The 21,374-nt window shown below is 64.0% G+C and overlaps 3 protein-coding genes across 3 annotated transcripts; all 3 read left to right on the top strand.

The window, feature by feature from the left end:
- Window positions 1–319: 319 nt before the first annotated feature.
- Window positions 320–4,746, top strand: LOC309584842 (M-phase inducer phosphatase 2-like; the record flags this gene model as incomplete). The annotated part of the gene is made up of 15 exons (XM_082301140.1): window positions 320–435; window positions 670–797; window positions 1,169–1,220; window positions 1,395–1,436; window positions 1,752–1,788; window positions 1,928–2,026; window positions 2,101–2,205; window positions 2,485–2,583; window positions 2,792–2,965; window positions 3,087–3,182; window positions 3,502–3,564; window positions 3,674–3,772; window positions 4,096–4,229; window positions 4,318–4,429; window positions 4,612–4,746. The coding sequence occupies 15 exons, from the start codon at window positions 320–322 to the stop codon at window positions 4,744–4,746; spliced, it is 1,491 nt and encodes a 496-aa protein (XP_082157266.1).
- A 3,691-nt stretch (window positions 4,747–8,437) lies between these two features.
- LOC309584841 (M-phase inducer phosphatase 2-like) lies at window positions 8,438–12,864 on the top strand (the record flags this gene model as incomplete). Its single annotated transcript, XM_082301139.1, has 15 exons — window positions 8,438–8,553; window positions 8,788–8,915; window positions 9,287–9,338; window positions 9,513–9,554; window positions 9,870–9,906; window positions 10,046–10,144; window positions 10,219–10,323; window positions 10,603–10,701; window positions 10,910–11,083; window positions 11,205–11,300; window positions 11,620–11,682; window positions 11,792–11,890; window positions 12,214–12,347; window positions 12,436–12,547; window positions 12,730–12,864. 15 exons carry the CDS (start codon window positions 8,438–8,440, stop codon window positions 12,862–12,864), a joined length of 1,491 nt encoding a protein of 496 aa, XP_082157265.1.
- A 3,691-nt stretch (window positions 12,865–16,555) lies between these two features.
- On the top strand, window positions 16,556–20,975 carry LOC309584840 (M-phase inducer phosphatase 2-like; the record flags this gene model as incomplete). The annotated part of the gene is made up of 15 exons (XM_082301138.1): window positions 16,556–16,671; window positions 16,906–17,033; window positions 17,398–17,449; window positions 17,624–17,665; window positions 17,981–18,017; window positions 18,157–18,255; window positions 18,330–18,434; window positions 18,714–18,812; window positions 19,021–19,194; window positions 19,316–19,411; window positions 19,731–19,793; window positions 19,903–20,001; window positions 20,325–20,458; window positions 20,547–20,658; window positions 20,841–20,975. 15 exons carry the CDS (start codon window positions 16,556–16,558, stop codon window positions 20,973–20,975), a joined length of 1,491 nt encoding a protein of 496 aa, XP_082157264.1.
- Between the last annotated feature and the right edge of the window lie 399 nt (window positions 20,976–21,374).

Raw genomic sequence — 21,374 nt, 5'->3', positions numbered from 1 at the left:
CCTCGCGCCCAGCGCCTCCTCTCATTGGCTGGGGGCGTCGCCTCGTGCCGGCTGCGGTTTGCCATTGGCTGCGGGCGCCGCTGTTGTTGTTATTGCTGTTACTGTAAACGGGAGCGGGCCGGGTGTCACCTGTCGCCTCTCGTCCCCTCTTATCGCCACTTAGCGCATCTTATCGCCTCTTGGCCCTTCTTATCACCTCTCACCTGTTATCTCTTTGCACCTCCGACTTCCTATCATCTCTTGCCACCTGTCCCCTGGCGCCGCTCTCTTGCCGGAGCTCGATCGTCGCTCGCTCGCTCGCTCGGTCCCTGCCCGGGCCATGTCACTGTGCGGCGGCCGCGGGCTGCCCGGGCTGGCGGCCATCTCCCCGCTGCCCTCGCCGGGCACGGCCCCGCTCACGCCGCTGGACAAGGGTGACCCGGCGGGCCCCGCCAGGTGAGGGGGTGGCCGAGGGGCAGCGGCTGGGAGTGGCTTTGGCCGCCCGCCGCACGCGGGACTGCCCCGACGTGACACGGCTGCTCCGCGCGGGGCTCGGCGGCGGGGCCGTGCCAAAGGGGGCTGGGACGCTTTGGGGATCCCCTGCTGCAGCTCCTGGCCCCGGCCCGGCAGGGCAAGAAGGGGCGAGGGCCAAGCGGGGCGCTGACACTGCCCCGTCCTGACCGCCCGCAGGCACCGGGACACCCCGAAGCGGGGCCACGGGGGGCTGCCCCTGCCGCGGCTGTGGCACACGCTGTCCCCGCAGCCGGTGGCCTCGGACCGTCGCCGCGACTCGGTCTCTTGCCAGCCCCCGGATGCAGGTGAGGGATGGGGCTGCTCCGTCCCCTGGGGCCTGGGGTCCTGCAGAGGGTGTTTGAAGGGGACAGGGATGTGGCGGGAGGGCTTGGCCGAGGGGCTGGCGAGGGGCTCGAGGCGGGGGAGCTCGTGGGGAGGGATGGGCGGGAGCCTAGAGCTGCGCTCCCCGGGGCTCAGCCGGGCACCGCTGCGGTGACAGCCTGCTCCGGGGGACACGCGACATTCCATGGGGAGCGGTGCTCGCAGGGCCGTTGGCACCCGCCTGCTGGGGTACTCCGTGCCCGGCCCCGAAGTGCCCAGGGCTGGGGGCTGGAGGCAGGAGGCAGGAGGCCGATCCCCGCAGCGGGGCTACTAGCCCAGTGCCTTCTTCCCGCAGGACTGGAGCCGGACTTCCCCACGCAGCAGAAGCCCGCGGCCGCGCAGGAAGAGTGAGCGGCCCCATGCCCGTGTCCTCCCGGGGACACCCCCTGTCCCTCCCCCGCGCAGCAGGGCCCGGTCTCAGCCTTGCTGGGGGCTGTGCATCCAGCTGTGAGCCCCAGTCTGTGCCTGGGGGGTGGCAAGCTGGGCCACCGCCACTGACCCCGTCTCTGCTCTCTCCACAGCCTCCAGAGAACGATGCCGGCGTTCGGGAGAGCTCTCAAGGAGTAAGTAGAGGGGCTCTGTCCCTGCCGCAGGACATGAATGCCGGGCTGTCCCCGTGCCCAGGCTGTCCCTGTCCCACAGCCAAAAGCCAGGCTGTCCCCGTTCCCCCTGCTGGGGTCCCACTCAGGCCGTTGGTGTTTCCTCAGTGCCTGGAGGTGGTTTTGCCCCAGGTCCCTTTGGGGAGCTGTGACAGCCCCGGGGAGGTCTCACCCCACCCTGAGGATGTGGGGGACAGAGGTGACAATGGCAGAGGGGTGGGACTCAGCGGCCCAGGCCACCTGCTGTCATTTGATCCTTTCCTCTGCCGGCTCTTGCAGCAGGAAGCTCCTTCGGCAGAGGATGCACTCGTTGCCGGTGAGTGCTGGAGGCTGTGCAGGGCTGAGCAGAGCGAGGCAGGATCCTGCCGAGTCCCTGGGCGAGCCGGGACGAGGAGGATGGGGGCAGGAGAGGGGGCGGGGCTGGTGCGCACCTCTCACCGCTGGCTGTCCCACAGCCGTGGCAGCGGGACGGCAGCCGTGTCCTGAAGGACATCTCGCAGCTGCAGGAGCGCAGGGACAGAGCGCGGCGGCGCCGGAGGGAGCCCGAGGATGAGGTGAGGGGGGCAGCGAGAGCTGGGGGGCAGGGAGGGGACAGAGGGGTGCTGACGCCGTGTCCCCCCCGCTGCAGGAGGGCTTTGTCGCCAAGAAGCTGCAGAGGCCGGGCCAGCGGAGCCATGGGGCCGCCAGGAGGGAGCCCCTTGCCAAGAGCCCCTGGGCCGCAGCAGAGCTGCTGGTGAGAGAGGCTGGAGGGCTCGGGAGGGCAGCAGCGATGGGTGATGCCGGGGCTGCACGCATGGGAGCTGCCGCCCCGAGCTCCCCGCGTGGCCTGGAGAGCTGCGGAGGTGGGAGATGGCCGGGCCGGGGGGTCACGGGGACACCCCGTGCGTCTCCAAAGCTGGAAGGCACCGGGAGGTGGATGGAGCTCGCGTATGGGATCCGTGCCTGCCTGCGGGTGGGAAGCAGCTGGCAGGACTTGTGCCCATTTCACGATCTCCTCTGCCTGTGCCCCAAGTCTCCCCAGCTGCTGCCCTGGCAGAGCGATGCCACCGTGCCCCAGGAGAAGGAGAACCTGGTGAGCACGCCAGTGATGAGGAAGGAGGAGGCAAAGCTGGTACGTGGGAGCCTTTGGGAAGTGGATAGAGCCCCACAATCCCCTCTTGGGGTCTCCACTGGGGGGTCTGGGGCCGCTGGTTGGTGAGCAGCAGCAGGCCAGAGACTGTGGGCTTGTCTTGGTCACGGGGAGTGGGAGCCTTGGCCGCTGCCCTGCTGGTGCTGGGGCTTGCCAGAGCGCCAGGCAGCAGCGCGGGCTCTCCCCACAGCGTCCGGGGAAGCGCAGCCACTGCCGGCAGCTGTCCCGCTCGCCCTCGGAGCCGGGCAGTGTCCCCAGGCCCGTCCTGAAGCGGGGACAGCTCTCGGACAGCGACAGCCCTGTCGAGGCCAAGCGGCAGAGGAGGGTGGCCGGCAGCCCTGGCCAGGAGGCGTCGGTGGAGCCGGTGGGTGCTGGGGAAGGTGTGGGGTGAGACCCAGCCTGTCCCTGGCGGGCCTGGGCCCCGGCCCGGCTCTGGCAGAGCCGCTGCTGACATCTGGGGGTGTCTCTGGGTGGTGCCTCGGCAGGGAGCGTGGCTGGAGCCTTCCCGGTCCGCCCGGCTTGAGGAGATCGAGAACCTGCTGGCCAACGATGACCAGGAGCTCATCGGGGACTTCTCCAAGGTAGGGCCACGAGGATGGGGTAGGTGTGGGGGTGCCCCCATCATTCTGAACGGGGAGCATGGCTGGAGCCCCACAGCGCTGTGAGAGCCCAAAGCGAGCTGGTGGCCCTTGCTTGCCAGCCTGCAGCATCTCTGCGCTGGATGAAGAGCCCCATGGCCGCTCCTCTGGTCCACCCGTGTGTCACAGCCCCGTCTATGTGGCCCTTCCCCTCCCGCGGGTGCACAGCTGGCCGCTCGGGGGCTTCTGGGCTGGGGGGACAGGTTGCAGGCCTGGGAGGTGTCCTTGGAATGGGGCTGAGCCCAGAGCCTGTCTGTTCCAGCCTCACCTCCTGCCGACGGTGGAGGGCAAGGACCCGGGCCTGAAGTACATCTCCCCTGAGACGGTAAGGGGGCTGCAGCCCCTCCCCGGCCCCCCCGCCCCGAGGGGCTGCCTGCCCGCTCTCCCCCTGTCCCCCGTGTGTCCCCCCCTTTGGTGACGCGCTCCCCCCGCAGCTGGCGGCGGTGCTGACGGGGCACTTCAGCAGCTGCATCGAGAGCAGCATCGTCGCGGACTGCCGCTATCCCTACGAGTACGAGGGCGGCCACGTCAAGGTCAGAAGCCCCTCGTGGCCCTGGGGCCGGGAGGAAGGGCGGTGTCCGAAGCCCAGGCACCCTCAGAGGTGCTGAGCCCACGGCGAGGGGTCGAGCAGCCCGCCCGGAGGGCACTGAGCCGCCCGGTGGGGTGGAGCAGCCCCTGGGCAGTGCCGAGCTACCCCCTGAAGGGTTGATTCGCAGCTGCAAGGAGGAGGGTGACGGTGTCCCAGTGCCGCGGGTGACGGTGCTGGTGGGGGAGGCTTGGGGGCAGCGTCCTTGAGTCGCTGCAGAGAATGAAATGGGACACTGAGGGGGAAAAGGCGCCTTCTCTGCCTCCGCAGGGCGCTGTCAACCTGCCGCTGCAGCGGGACGTGGAGGAATTGCTGCTGGAGCAGCCCATCGTGCCCCTGGACGCCAGCAAGAGGGTGATCGTCATCTTCCACTGCGAGTTCTCTGTTGAGCGGGGGCCCAAAATGTGAGTGATGGCCCGGGGGGCAGGCTGGGCTCTGCCAGCCCCGGATCCCGGCACGGGGGTGATGCCGTGCGTTTTGTCCGTGGCACAGGTGCAAGTTCCTGCGGGAGAGGGATCGCTGCTGCCACGAGTACCCCCAGCTGCACTACCCCGAGCTGTACGTGCTGAAGGGCGGCTACCGGGAGTTCTTCTTTCGGTTCCCGGTGAGTGCCGTCCCCGTGTCCCCTCGGTGGCAGGCGGTCGGTGCCGAGAGGGAAGAAGTGGCGGGGGCACACGGCGGTGGGGAGGGGCAGCTGTGGCTCTGAGCATCCTCGCCGCCACGGGCGGGGATCTCCAGGGCCGGGGGCTGCTGTGCTGCGGGGGCTGACGGAGCCGTGCCTTGCAGAGCCACTGCGAGCCCCGGGACTATCGGCCCATGCGGCACGCCGCGTTCAAGGAGGAGCTGCGCAAGTTCCGCGGGCAGAGGCGGCTCCGCGAGCGCGGCCGGCGGGCGCTCTTCAGCCACGGGCGGGACCTGTGAGCGCCCGGGGGTCTCTCAGCCCCGTCGGGGCAGCGCTGGAGCTGGGAACGGGAGGAAGGCTTCCCTTGGCTGCGGATGCGCCTCGGCTGCTCGGTGGGGTTTGTTGGGATGGCTTTGGGGTGGTAGTTCTTGTTCAGAGTGGTTTTGCGTTTGTTCGTTGCAAATATTTTTGTGTTTGTTTGTTGTTGTAAATATTGTTGTGTTTGTTTCCTGTTCAGAATAGTTTTGTGTTCGTTGTTATCAATGTTTCTGAGTTTGTCCGTTGTTACGATTGTTTGCTGCAGTCTCTGTTAATAAAGTCCTATTGCAGGAGAACAAAGCCGTGTCCTGAGCTCTCGCTGCCCGCACCAGGCTGCTGCAGGGGTGGGAGCCCCCGATGCGGGGCTGGTGGGATGGCCAGGCCGGGCTGGAGGGGTCTGCTGGGGGTTTGGGGACAGGGGCAGCTGCTGGCAGGGGACAGGGCTGAGGTGATGGCTTCCTTGTGGGGCGTGGTGACTTCCCCAGGGACAGGTGGGCAAGCGTTGGCCCCGTGGCTGCTGTTCCTGCGTGCTGGGCTGGCAGCAGCATGGCCCTGGACCTCCACGGGACCCTCTTTCCTGAGCATGCTGGGCTTGGCAGGACCCGTGGGATACTTGGGGTGCTGACATCGCACCCCTCTCCCTGGGACCCCCGCAGCCAGGATCCTCCCTTTTCTTGGGGGGCTCCTGAACTTTGCAGCACCCCCAGGGCCGGCACAATTCCTTTTTGGGGGACAGGGCTCGGTGGGACGCCGAAGGGATGTGGCACCTCAAAGGGGTGGGTGTCCTTAACACAAGGGTCCCCCATTCTCTCCCTGGCAAGTGGCCTCCCAGTGCCAAGTGCTTCAGTCACCCTTGGGGCACCCATCCTCCCCTCCATTTCTCTGCAGTCCTGATGAGCCGACGTCACTCCTGGATGCCCCAGGGGGGCTTTTCCATGCCCTCCCTTCCCCAGCCAGGTGACAGTGGCCTGGTTATGAGTGTTGGGCCTTTGCTTTGCTTTGCTTTGTGCCCCACCAGAGAATCCATCCGTGGCCAAAATAGCCCTGGCTCCCATCTGCACCTCCTCGGCCCCATATCCACATCCTGCTCCATCCCAAACTGCCAATGGGCTCCTGGATCAGCTCTTGCCTCACGGACAATCCTATTTTTAAAGTCTTACAAGGAGCATTGGCACACACACGGGCAAAGAGGCACGTCCTCTGCTGAAGAAGACGTTGGGGCTGAGTAATCAGGGGGCTTTGGGGTGCCAGGAAGGCCACTTAATCTGCCCCACAACTGAGTAGCTCAAGCAGAAAACAGCAACGCCAATTAGCAGTCACAAGAGCAAAACAGAGGACTGCACAAAATGGCAGAAATGAAGACCTTCACTAAAATCACCTGCAATTTTATTCTTTGTCAAATAATCCCCTTGCAGCTCTTCAAATGTTTCAGGGCAGCAGTCGGCAGTGCTTCAATAGCATAAAACGTCACGGGCGTGATGCCCACCTTTCTCAGAATTCCCGATTTCTATATAAATACACGTATATCTAAAAATACACGGAAATTCACCGTGAGCAGGAGGAAGTGGTGCTTTCTGCAGGCTCCTGTCAGAGCTGTTGGCCCTCAACAAAGCAACGGGGCACCTTCCCAACACCCACAAAGTGGATTTGGACTCCCTGGGTGGCTTTGATCTCCAGGTGGGAGAAAAGGGAGGCACAGTCGAACGCTTTTGGGATTAGTTCTAGGTTATGATTCTTTTTGCCCCCAGTCTTTAGCTCCGCTAAAGTTCCATCTGCTTTGGCACATCCATGAGGAAACTGAGGCAGGTTGGAACCACCGAGGACATCAACACCAGGGACTCCATGTCGAGGGCACATTTGAAGAGCAAAGAAATCAAGTGCCCTTAAGCACAAGTGTCAAGGAACTGATTTTGTTTCTTTGAAGTCCGGTACAGAAATAAAAGTCTTCAGCAGGTGAACAGAGCAGGCTGTTCACAAGTGCCTTTAGAAACCAGAAACTCCACCAATAAAAACCCAACCTCCAGGATTTCAACCCTGCTTTCTCAACACTGGACGTGGCACTCAGTGCCATGGCCTGGTTCTCAGGGTGCTGTTAGGTCATGCATAAAGTAGACTTGGTTGGCTTTTGCATGCTGAGTTGTTTAGGATTCAAATGATAAATTAATAAAATAATTAAGTACATATTCTGGTTACTTAAAGGTGGTTGGTTAGTGTTAAATTCTAAGTTCCTTGTTAAAAATAGGTTACCTGTCTCAGTGATGGCTTTTAAAACTACTGATTGTTTACACCCCTCAAGTAATAGGTACAATAATTATATCGAAGGTTATCAGTGACAGATCTAAGTGGGATGTTTTCTATCAACCACTTGTTATTAAATTAGTTAATGTTCTAATGTTTCATGGAAAAGTTCAGAACCTTGTTGTAAGTGTCTCCCTTCCAGAAGCTGCAGCACTTAAGTGTTGATATTAACAACTCCCAGACTATTTTTAGACCCCCTCTGAGGGACTGTAACCCCACACCACGGCAACCATGAATGCAAATGAGGGACTTTTCCCGCCACTCTGATGAGTGCCATCACCCCAAGGACTGAGCCCCAGTAACCCCGAGCCATTGCATACAGAGCATTCATTACCTCACCAACCACCGGACCCAGTCAAGTGAAGCCTCGTGGGTTGGACCGTGGGCTGGACTGTGGGCGGATCTGGGAGGGAACAAAGCCTCTAAAAAATCAAACTCCTCTGGAGGGAGGGTCCTTTCTCCTTGGACTAGGTGCAGGCGAGAGCCGGTGCTGTGACTCTCGGTCCAAGTCTCACCCTAGAGACCCTAATAAATATTCCCGCCTTTGGAATGGCTAAAGCCAACAGAGTGCTGTTGGATTGCTGGCCTAGGGCTCATAGCCTGTACGGCTCAAAGGTCTTTTATCTCCGTGCCCAGGATTTCCAAATTTCTAAATTTTAAATCTTTTCATTTCTGTAATAATTTCTGAATTTCCTCTTGTTCTATAAATTACCATTTTTTCTAGGACATTCAAGAGCTGTTTCTTTTTAATAACAGTTAGGTCATGGCTTTATTACCCTGCAGGTGACACACGAGGGCCATCAGGAGTGACCGAGTGTCCCCTGCAGTGACAAGGTCCGGCCACGCCAGGCGTGGGGACAGGGCTGGCCACGCCCCTTTTCTCGTCGCCCCCTTTCCTTTGTTGGCCCCTCCCCTTTCCTCGTTGGCCACGCCCCCTTCCTCATTAGCCACGCCCCTTTCCTGGTGTGGCCCCTCCCCTTTGACCATAAACCGCCCCTTCGGCTGAGGCTCCGCCCCCACGCGCCCTCCGCAGCTCTCATTGGCCGGTGGCGCCCCCTCGCGCCCAGCGCCTCCTCTCATTGGCTGGGGGCGTCGCCTCGTGCCGGCTGCGGTTTGCCATTGGCTGCGGGCGCCGCTGTTGTTGTTATTGCTGTTACTGTAAACGGGAGCGGGCCGGGTGTCACCTGTCGCCTCTCGTCCCCTCTTATCGCCACTTAGCGCATCTTATCGCCTCTTGGCCCTTCTTATCACCTCTCACCTGTTATCTCTTTGCACCTCCGACTTCCTATCATCTCTTGCCACCTGTCCCCTGGCGCCGCTCTCTTGCCGGAGCTCGATCGTCGCTCGCTCGCTCGCTCGGTCCCTGCCCGGGCCATGTCACTGTGCGGCGGCCGCGGGCTGCCCGGGCTGGCGGCCATCTCCCCGCTGCCCTCGCCGGGCACGGCCCCGCTCACGCCGCTGGACAAGGGTGACCCGGCGGGCCCCGCCAGGTGAGGGGGTGGCCGAGGGGCAGCGGCTGGGAGTGGCTTTGGCCGCCCGCCGCACGCGGGACTGCCCCGACGTGACACGGCTGCTCCGCGCGGGGCTCGGCGGCGGGGCCGTGCCAAAGGGGGCTGGGACGCTTTGGGGATCCCCTGCTGCAGCTCCTGGCCCCGGCCCGGCAGGGCAAGAAGGGGCGAGGGCCAAGCGGGGCGCTGACACTGCCCCGTCCTGACCGCCCGCAGGCACCGGGACACCCCGAAGCGGGGCCACGGGGGGCTGCCCCTGCCGCGGCTGTGGCACACGCTGTCCCCGCAGCCGGTGGCCTCGGACCGTCGCCGCGACTCGGTCTCTTGCCAGCCCCCGGATGCAGGTGAGGGATGGGGCTGCTCCGTCCCCTGGGGCCTGGGGTCCTGCAGAGGGTGTTTGAAGGGGACAGGGATGTGGCGGGAGGGCTTGGCCGAGGGGCTGGCGAGGGGCTCGAGGCGGGGGAGCTCGTGGGGAGGGATGGGCGGGAGCCTAGAGCTGCGCTCCCCGGGGCTCAGCCGGGCACCGCTGCGGTGACAGCCTGCTCCGGGGGACACGCGACATTCCATGGGGAGCGGTGCTCGCAGGGCCGTTGGCACCCGCCTGCTGGGGTACTCCGTGCCCGGCCCCGAAGTGCCCAGGGCTGGGGGCTGGGGGCTGGAGGCAGGAGGCCGATCCCCGCAGCGGGGCTACTAGCCCAGTGCCTTCTTCCCGCAGGACTGGAGCCGGACTTCCCCACGCAGCAGAAGCCCGCGGCCGCGCAGGAAGAGTGAGCGGCCCCATGCCCGTGTCCTCCCGGGGACACCCCCTGTCCCTCCCCCGCGCAGCAGGGCCCGGTCTCAGCCTTGCTGGGGGCTGTGCATCCAGCTGTGAGCCCCAGTCTGTGCCTGGGGGGTGGCAAGCTGGGCCACCGCCACTGACCCCGTCTCTGCTCTCTCCACAGCCTCCAGAGAACGATGCCGGCGTTCGGGAGAGCTCTCAAGGAGTAAGTAGAGGGGCTCTGTCCCTGCCGCAGGACATGAATGCCGGGCTGTCCCCGTGCCCAGGCTGTCCCTGTCCCACAGCCAAAAGCCAGGCTGTCCCCGTTCCCCCTGCTGGGGTCCCACTCAGGCCGTTGGTGTTTCCTCAGTGCCTGGAGGTGGTTTTGCCCCAGGTCCCTTTGGGGAGCTGTGACAGCCCCGGGGAGGTCTCACCCCACCCTGAGGATGTGGGGGACAGAGGTGACAATGGCAGAGGGGTGGGACTCAGCGGCCCAGGCCACCTGCTGTCATTTGATCCTTTCCTCTGCCGGCTCTTGCAGCAGGAAGCTCCTTCGGCAGAGGATGCACTCGTTGCCGGTGAGTGCTGGAGGCTGTGCAGGGCTGAGCAGAGCGAGGCAGGATCCTGCCGAGTCCCTGGGCGAGCCGGGACGAGGAGGATGGGGGCAGGAGAGGGGGCGGGGCTGGTGCGCACCTCTCACCGCTGGCTGTCCCACAGCCGTGGCAGCGGGACGGCAGCCGTGTCCTGAAGGACATCTCGCAGCTGCAGGAGCGCAGGGACAGAGCGCGGCGGCGCCGGAGGGAGCCCGAGGATGAGGTGAGGGGGGCAGCGAGAGCTGGGGGGCAGGGAGGGGACAGAGGGGTGCTGACGCCGTGTCCCCCCCGCTGCAGGAGGGCTTTGTCGCCAAGAAGCTGCAGAGGCCGGGCCAGCGGAGCCATGGGGCCGCCAGGAGGGAGCCCCTTGCCAAGAGCCCCTGGGCCGCAGCAGAGCTGCTGGTGAGAGAGGCTGGAGGGCTCGGGAGGGCAGCAGCGATGGGTGATGCCGGGGCTGCACGCATGGGAGCTGCCGCCCCGAGCTCCCCGCGTGGCCTGGAGAGCTGCGGAGGTGGGAGATGGCCGGGCCGGCGGGTCACGGGGACACCCCGTGCGTCTCCAAAGCTGGAAGGCACCGGGAGGTGGATGGAGCTCGCGTATGGGATCCGTGCCTGCCTGCGGGTGGGAAGCAGCTGGCAGGACTTGTGCCCATTTCACGATCTCCTCTGCCTGTGCCCCAAGTCTCCCCAGCTGCTGCCCTGGCAGAGCGATGCCACCGTGCCCCAGGAGAAGGAGAACCTGGTGAGCACGCCAGTGATGAGGAAGGAGGAGGCAAAGCTGGTACGTGGGAGCCTTTGGGAAGTGGATAGAGCCCCACAATCCCCTCTTGGGGTCTCCACTGGGGGGTCTGGGGCCGCTGGTTGGTGAGCAGCAGCAGGCCAGAGACTGTGGGCTTGTCTTGGTCACGGGGAGTGGGAGCCTTGGCCGCTGCCCTGCTGGTGCTGGGGCTTGCCAGAGCGCCAGGCAGCAGCGCGGGCTCTCCCCACAGCGTCCGGGGAAGCGCAGCCACTGCCGGCAGCTGTCCCGCTCGCCCTCGGAGCCGGGCAGTGTCCCCAGGCCCGTCCTGAAGCGGGGACAGCTCTCGGACAGCGACAGCCCTGTCGAGGCCAAGCGGCAGAGGAGGGTGGCCGGCAGCCCTGGCCAGGAGGCGTCGGTGGAGCCGGTGGGTGCTGGGGAAGGTGTGGGGTGAGACCCAGCCTGTCCCTGGCGGGCCTGGGCCCCGGCCCGGCTCTGGCAGAGCCGCTGCTGACATCTGGGGGTGTCTCTGGGTGGTGCCTCGGCAGGGAGCGTGGCTGGAGCCTTCCCGGTCCGCCCGGCTTGAGGAGATCGAGAACCTGCTGGCCAACGATGACCAGGAGCTCATCGGGGACTTCTCCAAGGTAGGGCCACGAGGATGGGGTAGGTGTGGGGGTGCCCCCATCATTCTGAACGGGGAGCATGGCTGGAGCCCCACAGCGCTGTGAGAGCCCAAAGCGAGCTGGTGGCCCTTGCTTGCCAGCCTGCGGCATCCCTGCGGTGGATGAAGAGCCCCATGGCCGCTCCTCTGGTCCACCCGTGTGTCACAGCCCCGTCTATGTGGCCCTTCCCCTCCCGCGGGTGCACAGCTGGCCGCTCGGGGGCTTCTGGGCTGGGGGGACAGGTTGCAGGCCTGGGAGGTGTCCTTGGAATGGGGCTGAGCCCAGAGCCTGTCTGTTCCAGCCTCACCTCCTGCCGACGGTGGAGGGCAAGGACCCGGGCCTGAAGTACATCTCCCCTGAGACGGTAAGGGGGCTGCAGCCCCTCCCCGGCCCCCCCGCCCCGAGGGGCTGCCTGCCCGCTCTCCCCCTGTCCCCCGTGTGTCCCCCCCTTTGGTGACGCGCTCCCCCCGCAGCTGGCGGCGGTGCTGACGGGGCACTTCAGCAGCTGCATCGAGAGCAGCATCGTCGCGGACTGCCGCTATCCCTACGAGTACGAGGGCGGCCACGTCAAGGTCAGAAGCCCCTCGTGGCCCTGGGGCCGGGAGGAAGGGCGGTGTCCGAAGCCCAGGCACCCTCAGAGGTGCTGAGCCCACGGCGAGGGGTCGAGCAGCCCGCCCGGAGGGCACTGAGCCGCCCGGTGGGGTGGAGCAGCCCCTGGGCAGTGCCGAGCTACCCCCTGAAGGGTTGATTCGCAGCTGCAAGGAGGAGGGTGACGGTGTCCCAGTGCCGCGGGTGACGGTGCTGGTGGGGGAGGCTTGGGGGCAGCGTCCTTGAGTCGCTGCAGAGAATGAAATGGGACACTGAGGGGGAAAAGGCGCCTTCTCTGCCTCCGCAGGGCGCTGTCAACCTGCCGCTGCAGCGGGACGTGGAGGAATTGCTGCTGGAGCAGCCCATCGTGCCCCTGGACGCCAGCAAGAGGGTGATCGTCATCTTCCACTGCGAGTTCTCTGTTGAGCGGGGGCCCAAAATGTGAGTGATGGCCCGGGGGGCAGGCTGGGCTCTGCCAGCCCCGGATCCCGGCACGGGGGTGATGCCGTGCGTTTTGTCCGTGGCACAGGTGCAAGTTCCTGCGGGAGAGGGATCGCTGCTGCCACGAGTACCCCCAGCTGCACTACCCCGAGCTGTACGTGCTGAAGGGCGGCTACCGGGAGTTCTTCTTTCGGTTCCCGGTGAGTGCCGTCCCCGTGTCCCCTCGGTGGCAGGCGGTCGGTGCCGAGAGGGAAGAAGTGGCGGGGGCACACGGCGGTGGGGAGGGGCAGCTGTGGCTCTGAGCATCCTCGCCGCCACGGGCGGGGATCTCCGGGGCCGGGGGCTGCTGTGCTGCGGGGGCTGACGGAGCCGTGCCTTGCAGAGCCACTGCGAGCCCCGGGACTATCGGCCCATGCGGCACGCCGCGTTCAAGGAGGAGCTGCGCAAGTTCCGCGGGCAGAGGCGGCTCCGCGAGCGCGGCCGGCGGGCGCTCTTCAGCCACGGGCGGGACCTGTGAGCGCCCGGGGGTCTCTCAGCCCCGTCGGGGCAGCGCTGGAGCTGGGAACGGGAGGAAGGCTTCCCTTGGCTGCGGATGCGCCTCGGCTGCTCGGTGGGGTTTGTTGGGATGGCTTTGGGGTGGTAGTTCTTGTTCAGAGTGGTTTTGCGTTTGTTCGTTGCAAATATTTTTGTGTTTGTTTGTTGTTGTAAATATTGTTGTGTTTGTTTCCTGTTCAGAATAGTTTTGTGTTCGTTGTTATCAATGTTTCTGAGTTTGTCCGTTGTTACGATTGTTTGCTGCAGTCTCTGTTAATAAAGTCCTATTGCAGGAGAACAAAGCCGTGTCCTGAGCTCTCGCTGCCCACACCAGGCTGCTGCAGGGGTGGGAGCCCCCGATGCGGGGCTGGTGGGATGGCCAGGCGGGGCTGGAGGGGTCTGCTGGGGGTTTGGGGACAGGGGCAGCTGCTGGCAGGGGACAGGGCTGAGGTGATGGCTTCCTTGTGGGGCGTGGTGACTTCCCCAGGGACAGGTGGGCAAGCGTTGGCCCCGTGGCTGCTGTTCCTGCGTGCTGGGCTGGCAGCAGCATGGCCCTGGACCTCCACGGGACCCTCTTTCCTGAGCATGCTGGGCTTGGCAGGACCCGTGGGATACTTGGGGTGCTGACATCGCACCCCTCTCCCTGGGACCCCCGCAGCCAGGATCCTCCCTTTTCTTGGGGGGCTCCTGAACTTTGCAGCACCCCCAGGGCCGGCACAATTCCTTTTTGGGGGACAGGGCTCGGTGGGACGCCGAAGGGATGTGGCACCTCAAAGGGGTGGGTGTCCTTAACACAAGGGTCCCCCATTCTCTCCCTGGCAAGTGGCCTCCCAGTGCCAAGTGCTTCAGTCACCCTTGGGGCACCCCTCCTCCCCTCCATTTCTCTGCAGTCCTGATGAGCCGACGTCACTCCTGGATGCCCCAGGGGGGCTTTTCCATGCCCTCCCTTCCCCAGCCAGGTGACAGTGGCCTGGTTATGAGTGTTGGGCCTTTGCTTTGCTTTGCTTTGTGCCCCACCAGAGAATCCATCCGTGGCCAAAATAGCCCTGGCTCCCATCTGCACCTCCTCGGCCCCATATCCACATCCTGCTCCATCCCAAACTGCCAATGGGCTCCTGGATCAGCTCTTGCCTCACGGACAATCCTATTTTTAAAGTCTTACAAGGAGCATTGGCACACACACGGGCAAAGAGGCACGTCCTCTGCTGAAGAAGACGTTGGGGCTGAGTAATCAGGGGGCTTTGGGGTGCCAGGAAGGCCACTTAATCTGCCCCACAACTGAGTAGCTCAAGCAGAAAACAGCAACGCCAATTAGCAGTCACAAGAGCAAAACAGAGGACTGCACAAAATGGCAGAAATGAAGACCTTCACTAAAATCACCTGCAATTTTATTCTTTGTCAAATAATCCCCTTGCAGCTCTTCAAATGTTTCAGGGCAGCAGTCGGCAGTGCTTCAATAGCATAAAACGTCACGGGCGTGATGCCCACCTTTCTCAGAATTCCCGATTTCTATATAAATACACGTATATCTAAAAATACACGGAAATTCACCGTGAGCAGGAGGAAGTGGTGCTTTCTGCAGGCTCCTGTCAGAGCTGTTGGCCCTCAACAAAGCAACGGGGCACCTTCCCAACACCCACAAAGTGGATTTGGACTCCCTGGGTGGCTTTGATCTCCAGGTGGGAGAAAAGGGAGGCACAGTCGAACGCTTTTGGGATTAGTTCTAGGTTATGATTCTTTTTGCCCCCAGTCTTTAGCTCCGCTAAAGTTCCATCTGCTTTGGCACATCCATGAGGAAACTGAGGCAGGTTGGAACCACCGAGGACATCAACACCAGGGACTCCATGTCGAGGGCACATTTGAAGAGCAAAGAAATCAAGTGCCCTTAAGCACAAGTGTCAAGGAACTGATTTTGTTTCTTTGAAGTCCGGTACAGAAATAAAAGTCTTCAGCAGGTGAACAGAGCAGGCTGTTCACAAGTGCCTTTAGAAACCAGAAACTCCACCAATAAAAACCCAACCTCCAGGATTTCAACCCTGCTTTCTCAACACTGGACGTGGCACTCAGTGCCATGGCCTGGTTCTCAGGGTGCTGTTAGGTCATGCATAAAGTAGACTTGGTTGGCTTTTGCATGCTGAGTTGTTTAGGATTCAAATGATAAATTAATAAAATAATTAAGTACATATTCTGGTTACTTAAAGGTGGTTGGTTAGTGTTAAATTCTAAGTTCCTTGTTAAAAATAGGTTACCTGTCTCAGTGATGGCTTTTAAAACTACTGATTGTTTACACCCCTCAAGTAATAGGTACAATAATTATATCGAAGGTTATCAGTGACAGATCTAAGTGGGATGTTTTCTATCAACCACTTGTTATTAAATTAGTTAATGTTCTAATGTTTCATGGAAAAGTTCAGAACCTTGTTGTAAGTGTCTCCCTTCCAGAAGCTGCAGCACTTAAGTGTTGATATTAACAACTCCCAGACTATTTTTAGACCCCCTCTGAGGGACTGTAACCCCACACCACGGCAACCATGAATGCAAATGAGGGACTTTTCCCGCCACTCTGATGAGTGCCATCACCCCAAGGACTGAGCCCCAGTAACCCCGAGCCATTGCATACAGAGCATTCATTACCTCACCAACCACCGGACCCAGTCAAGTGAAGCCTCGTGGGTTGGACCGTGGGCTGGACTGTGGGCGGATCTGGGAGGGAACAAAGCCTCTAAAAAATCAAACTCCTCTGGAGGGAGGGTCCTTTCTCCTTGGACTAGGTGCAGGCGAGAGCCGGTGCTGTGACTCTCGGTCCAAGTCTCACCCTAGAGACCCTAATAAATATTCCCGCCTTTGGAATGGCTAAAGCCAACAGAGTGCTGTTGGATTGCTGGCCTAGGGCTCATAGCCTGTACGGCTCAAAGGTCTTTTATCTCCGTGCCCAGGATTTCCAAATTTCTAAATTTTAAATCTTTTCATTTCTGTAATAATTTCTGAATTTCCTCTTGTTCTATAAATTACCATTTTTTCTAGGACATTCAAGAGCTGTTTCTTTTTAATAACAGTTAGGTCATGGCTTTATTACCCTGCAGGTGACACACGAGGGCCATCAGGGGTGACCGAGTGTCCCCTGCAGTGACAAGGTCCGGCCACGCCAGGCGTGGGGACAGGGCTGGCCACGCCCCTTTTCTCGTCGCCCCCTTTCCTTTGTTGGCCCCTCCCCTTTCCTCGTTGGCCACGCCCCCTTCCTCATTAGCCACGCCCCTTTCCTGGTGTGGCCCCTCCCCTTTGACCATAAACCGCCCCTTCGGCTGAGGCTCCGCCCCCACGCGCCCTCCGCAGCTCTCATTGGCCGGTGGCGCCCCCTCGCGCCCAGCGCCTCCTCTCATTGGCTGGGGGCGTCGCCTCGTGCCGGCTGCGGTTTGCCATTGGCTGCGGGCGCCGCTGTTGTTGTTATTGCTGTTACTGTAAACGGGAGCGGGCCGGGTGTCACCTGTCGCCTCTCGTCCCCTCTTATCGCCACTTAGCGCATCTTATCGCCTCTTGGCCCTTCTTATCACCTCTCACCTGTTATCTCTTTGCACCTCCGACTTCCTATCATCTCTTGCCACCTGTCCCCTGGCGCCGCTCTCTTGCCGGAGCTCGATCGTCGCTCGCTCGCTCGCTCGGTCCCTGCCCGGGCCATGTCACTGTGCGGCGGCCGCGGGCTGCCCGGGCTGGCGGCCATCTCCCCGCTGCCCTCGCCGGGCACGGCCCCGCTCACGCCGCTGGACAAGGGTGACCCGGCGGGCCCCGCCAGGTGAGGGGGTGGCCGAGGGGCAGCGGCTGGGAGTGGCTTTGGCCGCCCGCCGCACGCGGGACTGCCCCGACGTGACACGGCTGCTCCGCGCGGGGCTCGGCGGCGGGGCCGTGCCAAAGGGGGCTGGGACGCTTTGGGGATCCCCTGCTGCAGCTCCTGGCCCCGGCCCGGCAGGGCAAGAAGGGGCGAGGGCCAAGCGGGGCGCTGACACTGCCCCGTCCTGACCGCCCGCAGGCACCGGGACACCCCGAAGCGGGGCCACGGGGGGCTGCCCCTGCCGCGGCTGTGGCACACGCTGTCCCCGCAGCCGGTGGCCTCGGACCGTCGCCGCGACTCGGTCTCTTGCCAGCCCCCGGATGCAGGTGAGGGATGGGGCTGCTCCGTCCCCTGGGGCCTGGGGTCCTGCAGAGGGTGTTTGAAGGGGACAGGGATGTGGCGGGAGGGCTTGGCCGAGGGGCTGGCGAGGGGCTCGAGGCGGGGGAGCTCGTGGGGAGGGATGGGCGGGAGCCTAGAGCTGCGCTCCCCGGGGCTCAGCCGGGCACCGCTGCGGTGACAGCCTGCTCCGGGGGACACGCGACATTCCATGGGGAGCGGTGCTCGCAGGGCCGTTGGCACCCGCCTGCTGGGGTACTCCGTGCCCGGCCCCGAAGTGCCCAGGGCTGGGGGCTGGAGGCAGGAGGCCGATCCCCGCAGCGGGGCTACTAGCCCAGTGCCTTCTTCCCGCAGGACTGGAGCCGGACTTCCCCACGCAGCAGAAGCCCGCGGCCGCGCAGGAAGAGTGAGCGGCCCCATGCCCGTGTCCTCCCGGGGACACCCCCTGTCCCTCCCCCGCGCAGCAGGGCCCGGTCTCAGCCTTGCTGGGGGCTGTGCATCCAGCTGTGAGCCCCAGTCTGTGCCTGGGGGGTGGCAAGCTGGGCCACCGCCACTGACCCCGTCTCTGCTCTCTCCACAGCCTCCAGAGAACGATGCCGGCGTTCGGGAGAGCTCTCAAGGAGTAAGTAGAGGGGCTCTGTCCCTGCCGCAGGACATGAATGCCGGGCTGTCCCCGTGCCCAGGCTGTCCCTGTCCCACAGCCAAAAGCCAGGCTGTCCCCGTTCCCCCTGCTGGGGTCCCACTCAGGCCGTTGGTGTTTCCTCAGTGCCTGGAGGTGGTTTTGCCCCAGGTCCCTTTGGGGAGCTGTGACAGCCCCGGGGAGGTCTCACCCCACCCTGAGGATGTGGGGGACAGAGGTGACAATGGCAGAGGGGTGGGACTCAGCGGCCCAGGCCACCTGCTGTCATTTGATCCTTTCCTCTGCCGGCTCTTGCAGCAGGAAGCTCCTTCGGCAGAGGATGCACTCGTTGCCGGTGAGTGCTGGAGGCTGTGCAGGGCTGAGCAGAGCGAGGCAGGATCCTGCCGAGTCCCTGGGCGAGCCGGGACGAGGAGGATGGGGGCAGGAGAGGGGGCGGGGCTGGTGCGCACCTCTCACCGCTGGCTGTCCCACAGCCGTGGCAGCGGGACGGCAGCCGTGTCCTGAAGGACATCTCGCAGCTGCAGGAGCGCAGGGACAGAGCGCGGCGGCGCCGGAGGGAGCCCGAGGATGAGGTGAGGGGGGCAGCGAGAGCTGGGGGGCAGGGAGGGGACAGAGGGGTGCTGACGCCGTGTCCCCCCCGCTGCAGGAGGGCTTTGTCGCCAAGAAGCTGCAGAGGCCGGGCCAGCGGAGCCATGGGGCCGCCAGGAGGGAGCCCCTTGCCAAGAGCCCCTGGGCCGCAGCAGAGCTGCTGGTGAGAGAGGCTGGAGGGCTCGGGAGGGCAGCAGCGATGGGTGATGCCGGGGCTGCACGCATGGGAGCTGCCGCCCCGAGCTCCCCGCGTGGCCTGGAGAGCTGCGGAGGTGGGAGATGGCCGGGCCGGCGGGTCACGGGGACACCCCGTGCGTCTCCAAAGCTGGAAGGCACCGGGAGGTGGATGGAGCTCGCGTATGGGATCCGTGCCTGCCTGCGGGTGGGAAGCAGCTGGCAGGACTTGTGCCCATTTCACGATCTCCTCTGCCTGTGCCCCAAGTCTCCCCAGCTGCTGCCCTGGCAGAGCGATGCCACCGTGCCCCAGGAGAAGGAGAACCTGGTGAGCACGCCAGTGATGAGGAAGGAGGAGGCAAAGCTGGTACGTGGGAGCCTTTGGGAAGTGGATAGAGCCCCACAATCCCCTCTTGGGGTCTCCACTGGGGGGTCTGGGGCCGCTGGTTGGTGAGCAGCAGCAGGCCAGAGACTGTGGGCTTGTCTTGGTCACGGGGAGTGGGAGCCTTGGCCGCTGCCCTGCTGGTGCTGGGGCTTGCCAGAGCGCCAGGCAGCAGCGCGGGCTCTCCCCACAGCGTCCGGGGAAGCGCAGCCACTGCCGGCAGCTGTCCCGCTCGCCCTCGGAGCCGGGCAGTGTCCCCAGGCCCGTCCTGAAGCGGGGACAGCTCTCGGACAGCGACAGCCCTGTCGAGGCCAAGCGGCAGAGGAGGGTGGCCGGCAGCCCTGGCCAGGAGGCGTCGGTGGAGCCGGTGGGTGCTGGGGAAGGTGTGGGGTGAGACCCAGCCTGTCCCTGGCGGGCCTGGGCCCCGGCCCGGCTCTGGCAGAGCCGCTGCTGACATCTGGGGGTGTCTCTGGGTGGTGCCTCGGCAGGGAGCGTGGCTGGAGCCTTCCCGGTCCGCCCGGCTTGAGGAGATCGAGAACCTGCTGGCCAACGATGACCAGGAGCTCATCGGGGACTTCTCCAAGGTAGGGCCACGAGGATGGGGTAGGTGTGGGGGTGCCCCCATCATTCTGAACGGGGAGCATGGCTGGAGCCCCACAGCGCTGTGAGAGCCCAAAGCGAGCTGGTGGCCCTTGCTTGCCAGCCTGCGGCATCCCTGCGGTGGATGAAGAGCCCCATGGCCGCTCCTCTGGTCCACCCGTGTGTCACAGCCCCGTCTATGTGGCCCTTCCCCTCCCGCGGGTGCACAGCTGGCCGCTCGGGGGCTTCTGGGCTGGGGGGACAGGTTGCAGGCCTGGGAGGTGTCCTTGGAATGGGGCTGAGCCCAGAGCCTGTCTGTTCCAGCCTCACCTCCTGCCGACGGTGGAGGGCAAGGACCCGGGCCTGAAGTACATCTCCCCTGAGACGGTAAGGGGGCTGCAGCCCCTCCCCGGCCCCCCCGCCCCGAGGGGCTGCCTGCCCGCTCTCCCCCTGTCCCCCGTGTGTCCCCCCCTTTGGTGACGCGCTCCCCCCGCAGCTGGCGGCGGTGCTGACGGGGCACTTCAGCAGCTGCATCGAGAGCAGCATCGTCGCGGACTGCCGCTATCCCTACGAGTACGAGGGCGGCCACGTCAAGGTCAGAAGCCCCTCGTGGCCCTGGGGCCGGGAGGAAGGGCGGTGTCCGAAGCCCAGGCACCCTCAGAGGTGCTGAGCCCACGGCGAGGGGTCGAGCAGCCCGCCCGGAGGGCACTGAGCCGCCCGGTGGGGTGGAGCAGCCCCTGGGCAGTGCCGAGCTACCCCCTGAAGGGTTGATTCGCAGCTGCAAGGAGGAGGGTGACGGTGTCCCAGTGCCGCGGGTGACGGTGCTGGTGGGGGAGGCTTGGGGGCAGCGTCCTTGAGTCGCTGCAGAGAATGAAATGGGACACTGAGGGGGAAAAGGCGCCTTCTCTGCCTCCGCAGGGCGCTGTCAACCTGCCGCTGCAGCGGGACGTGGAGGAATTGCTGCTGGAGCAGCCCATCGTGCCCCTGGACGCCAGCAAGAGGGTGATCGTCATCTTCCACTGCGAGTTCTCTGTTGAGCGGGGGCCCAAAATGTGAGTGATGGCCCGGGGGGCAGGCTGGGCTCTGCCAGCCCCGGATCCCGGCACGGGGGTGATGCCGTGCGTTTTGTCCGTGGCACAGGTGCAAGTTCCTGCGGGAGAGGGATCGCTGCTGCCACGAGTACCCCCAGCTGCACTACCCCGAGCTGTACGTGCTGAAGGGCGGCTACCGGGAGTTCTTCTTTCGGTTCCCGGTGAGTGCCGTCCCCGTGTCCCCTCGGTGGCAGGCGGTCGGTGCCGAGAGGGAAGAAGTGGCGGGGGCACACGGCGGTGGGGAGGGGCAGCTGTGGCTCTGAGCATCCTCGCCGCCACGGGCGGGGATCTCCGGGGCCGGGGGCTGCTGTGCTGCGGGGGCTGACGGAGCCGTGCCTTGCAGAGCCACTGCGAGCCCCGGGACTATCGGCCCATGCGGCACGCCGCGTTCAAGGAGGAGCTGCGCAAGTTCCGCGGGCAGAGGCGGCTCCGCGAGCGCGGCCGGCGGGCGCTCTTCAGCCACGGGCGGGACCTGTGAGCGCCCGGGGGTCTCTCAGCCCCGTCGGGGCAGCGCTGGAGCTGGGAACGGGAGGAAGGCTTCCCTTGGCTGCGGATGCGCCTCGGCTGCTCGGTGGGGTTTGTTGGGATGGCTTTGGGGTGGTAGTTCTTGTTCAGAGTGGTTTTGCGTTTGTTCGTTGCAAATATTTTTGTGTTTGTTTGTTGTTGTAAATATTGTTGTGTTTGTTTCCTGTTCAGAATAGTTTTGTGTTCGTTGTTATCAATGTTTCTGAGTTTGTCCGTTGTTACGATTGTTTGCTGCAGTCTCTGTTAATAAAGTCCTATTGCAGGAGAACAAAGCCGTGTCCTGAGCTCTCGCTGCCCGCACCAGGCTGCTGCAGGGGTGGGAGCCCCCGATGCGGGGCTGGTGGGACGGCCA

The sequence above is a fragment of the Coloeus monedula genome, assembly GCF_965178545.1.
Source record: "Coloeus monedula genome assembly, chromosome: Z".
Taxonomy (NCBI): Eukaryota; Metazoa; Chordata; class Aves; order Passeriformes; family Corvidae; genus Coloeus; species Coloeus monedula.
The sequence above is the reverse complement of the archived record's forward strand: the minus strand, read 5'-3'. Positions and strand labels throughout refer to the sequence as shown.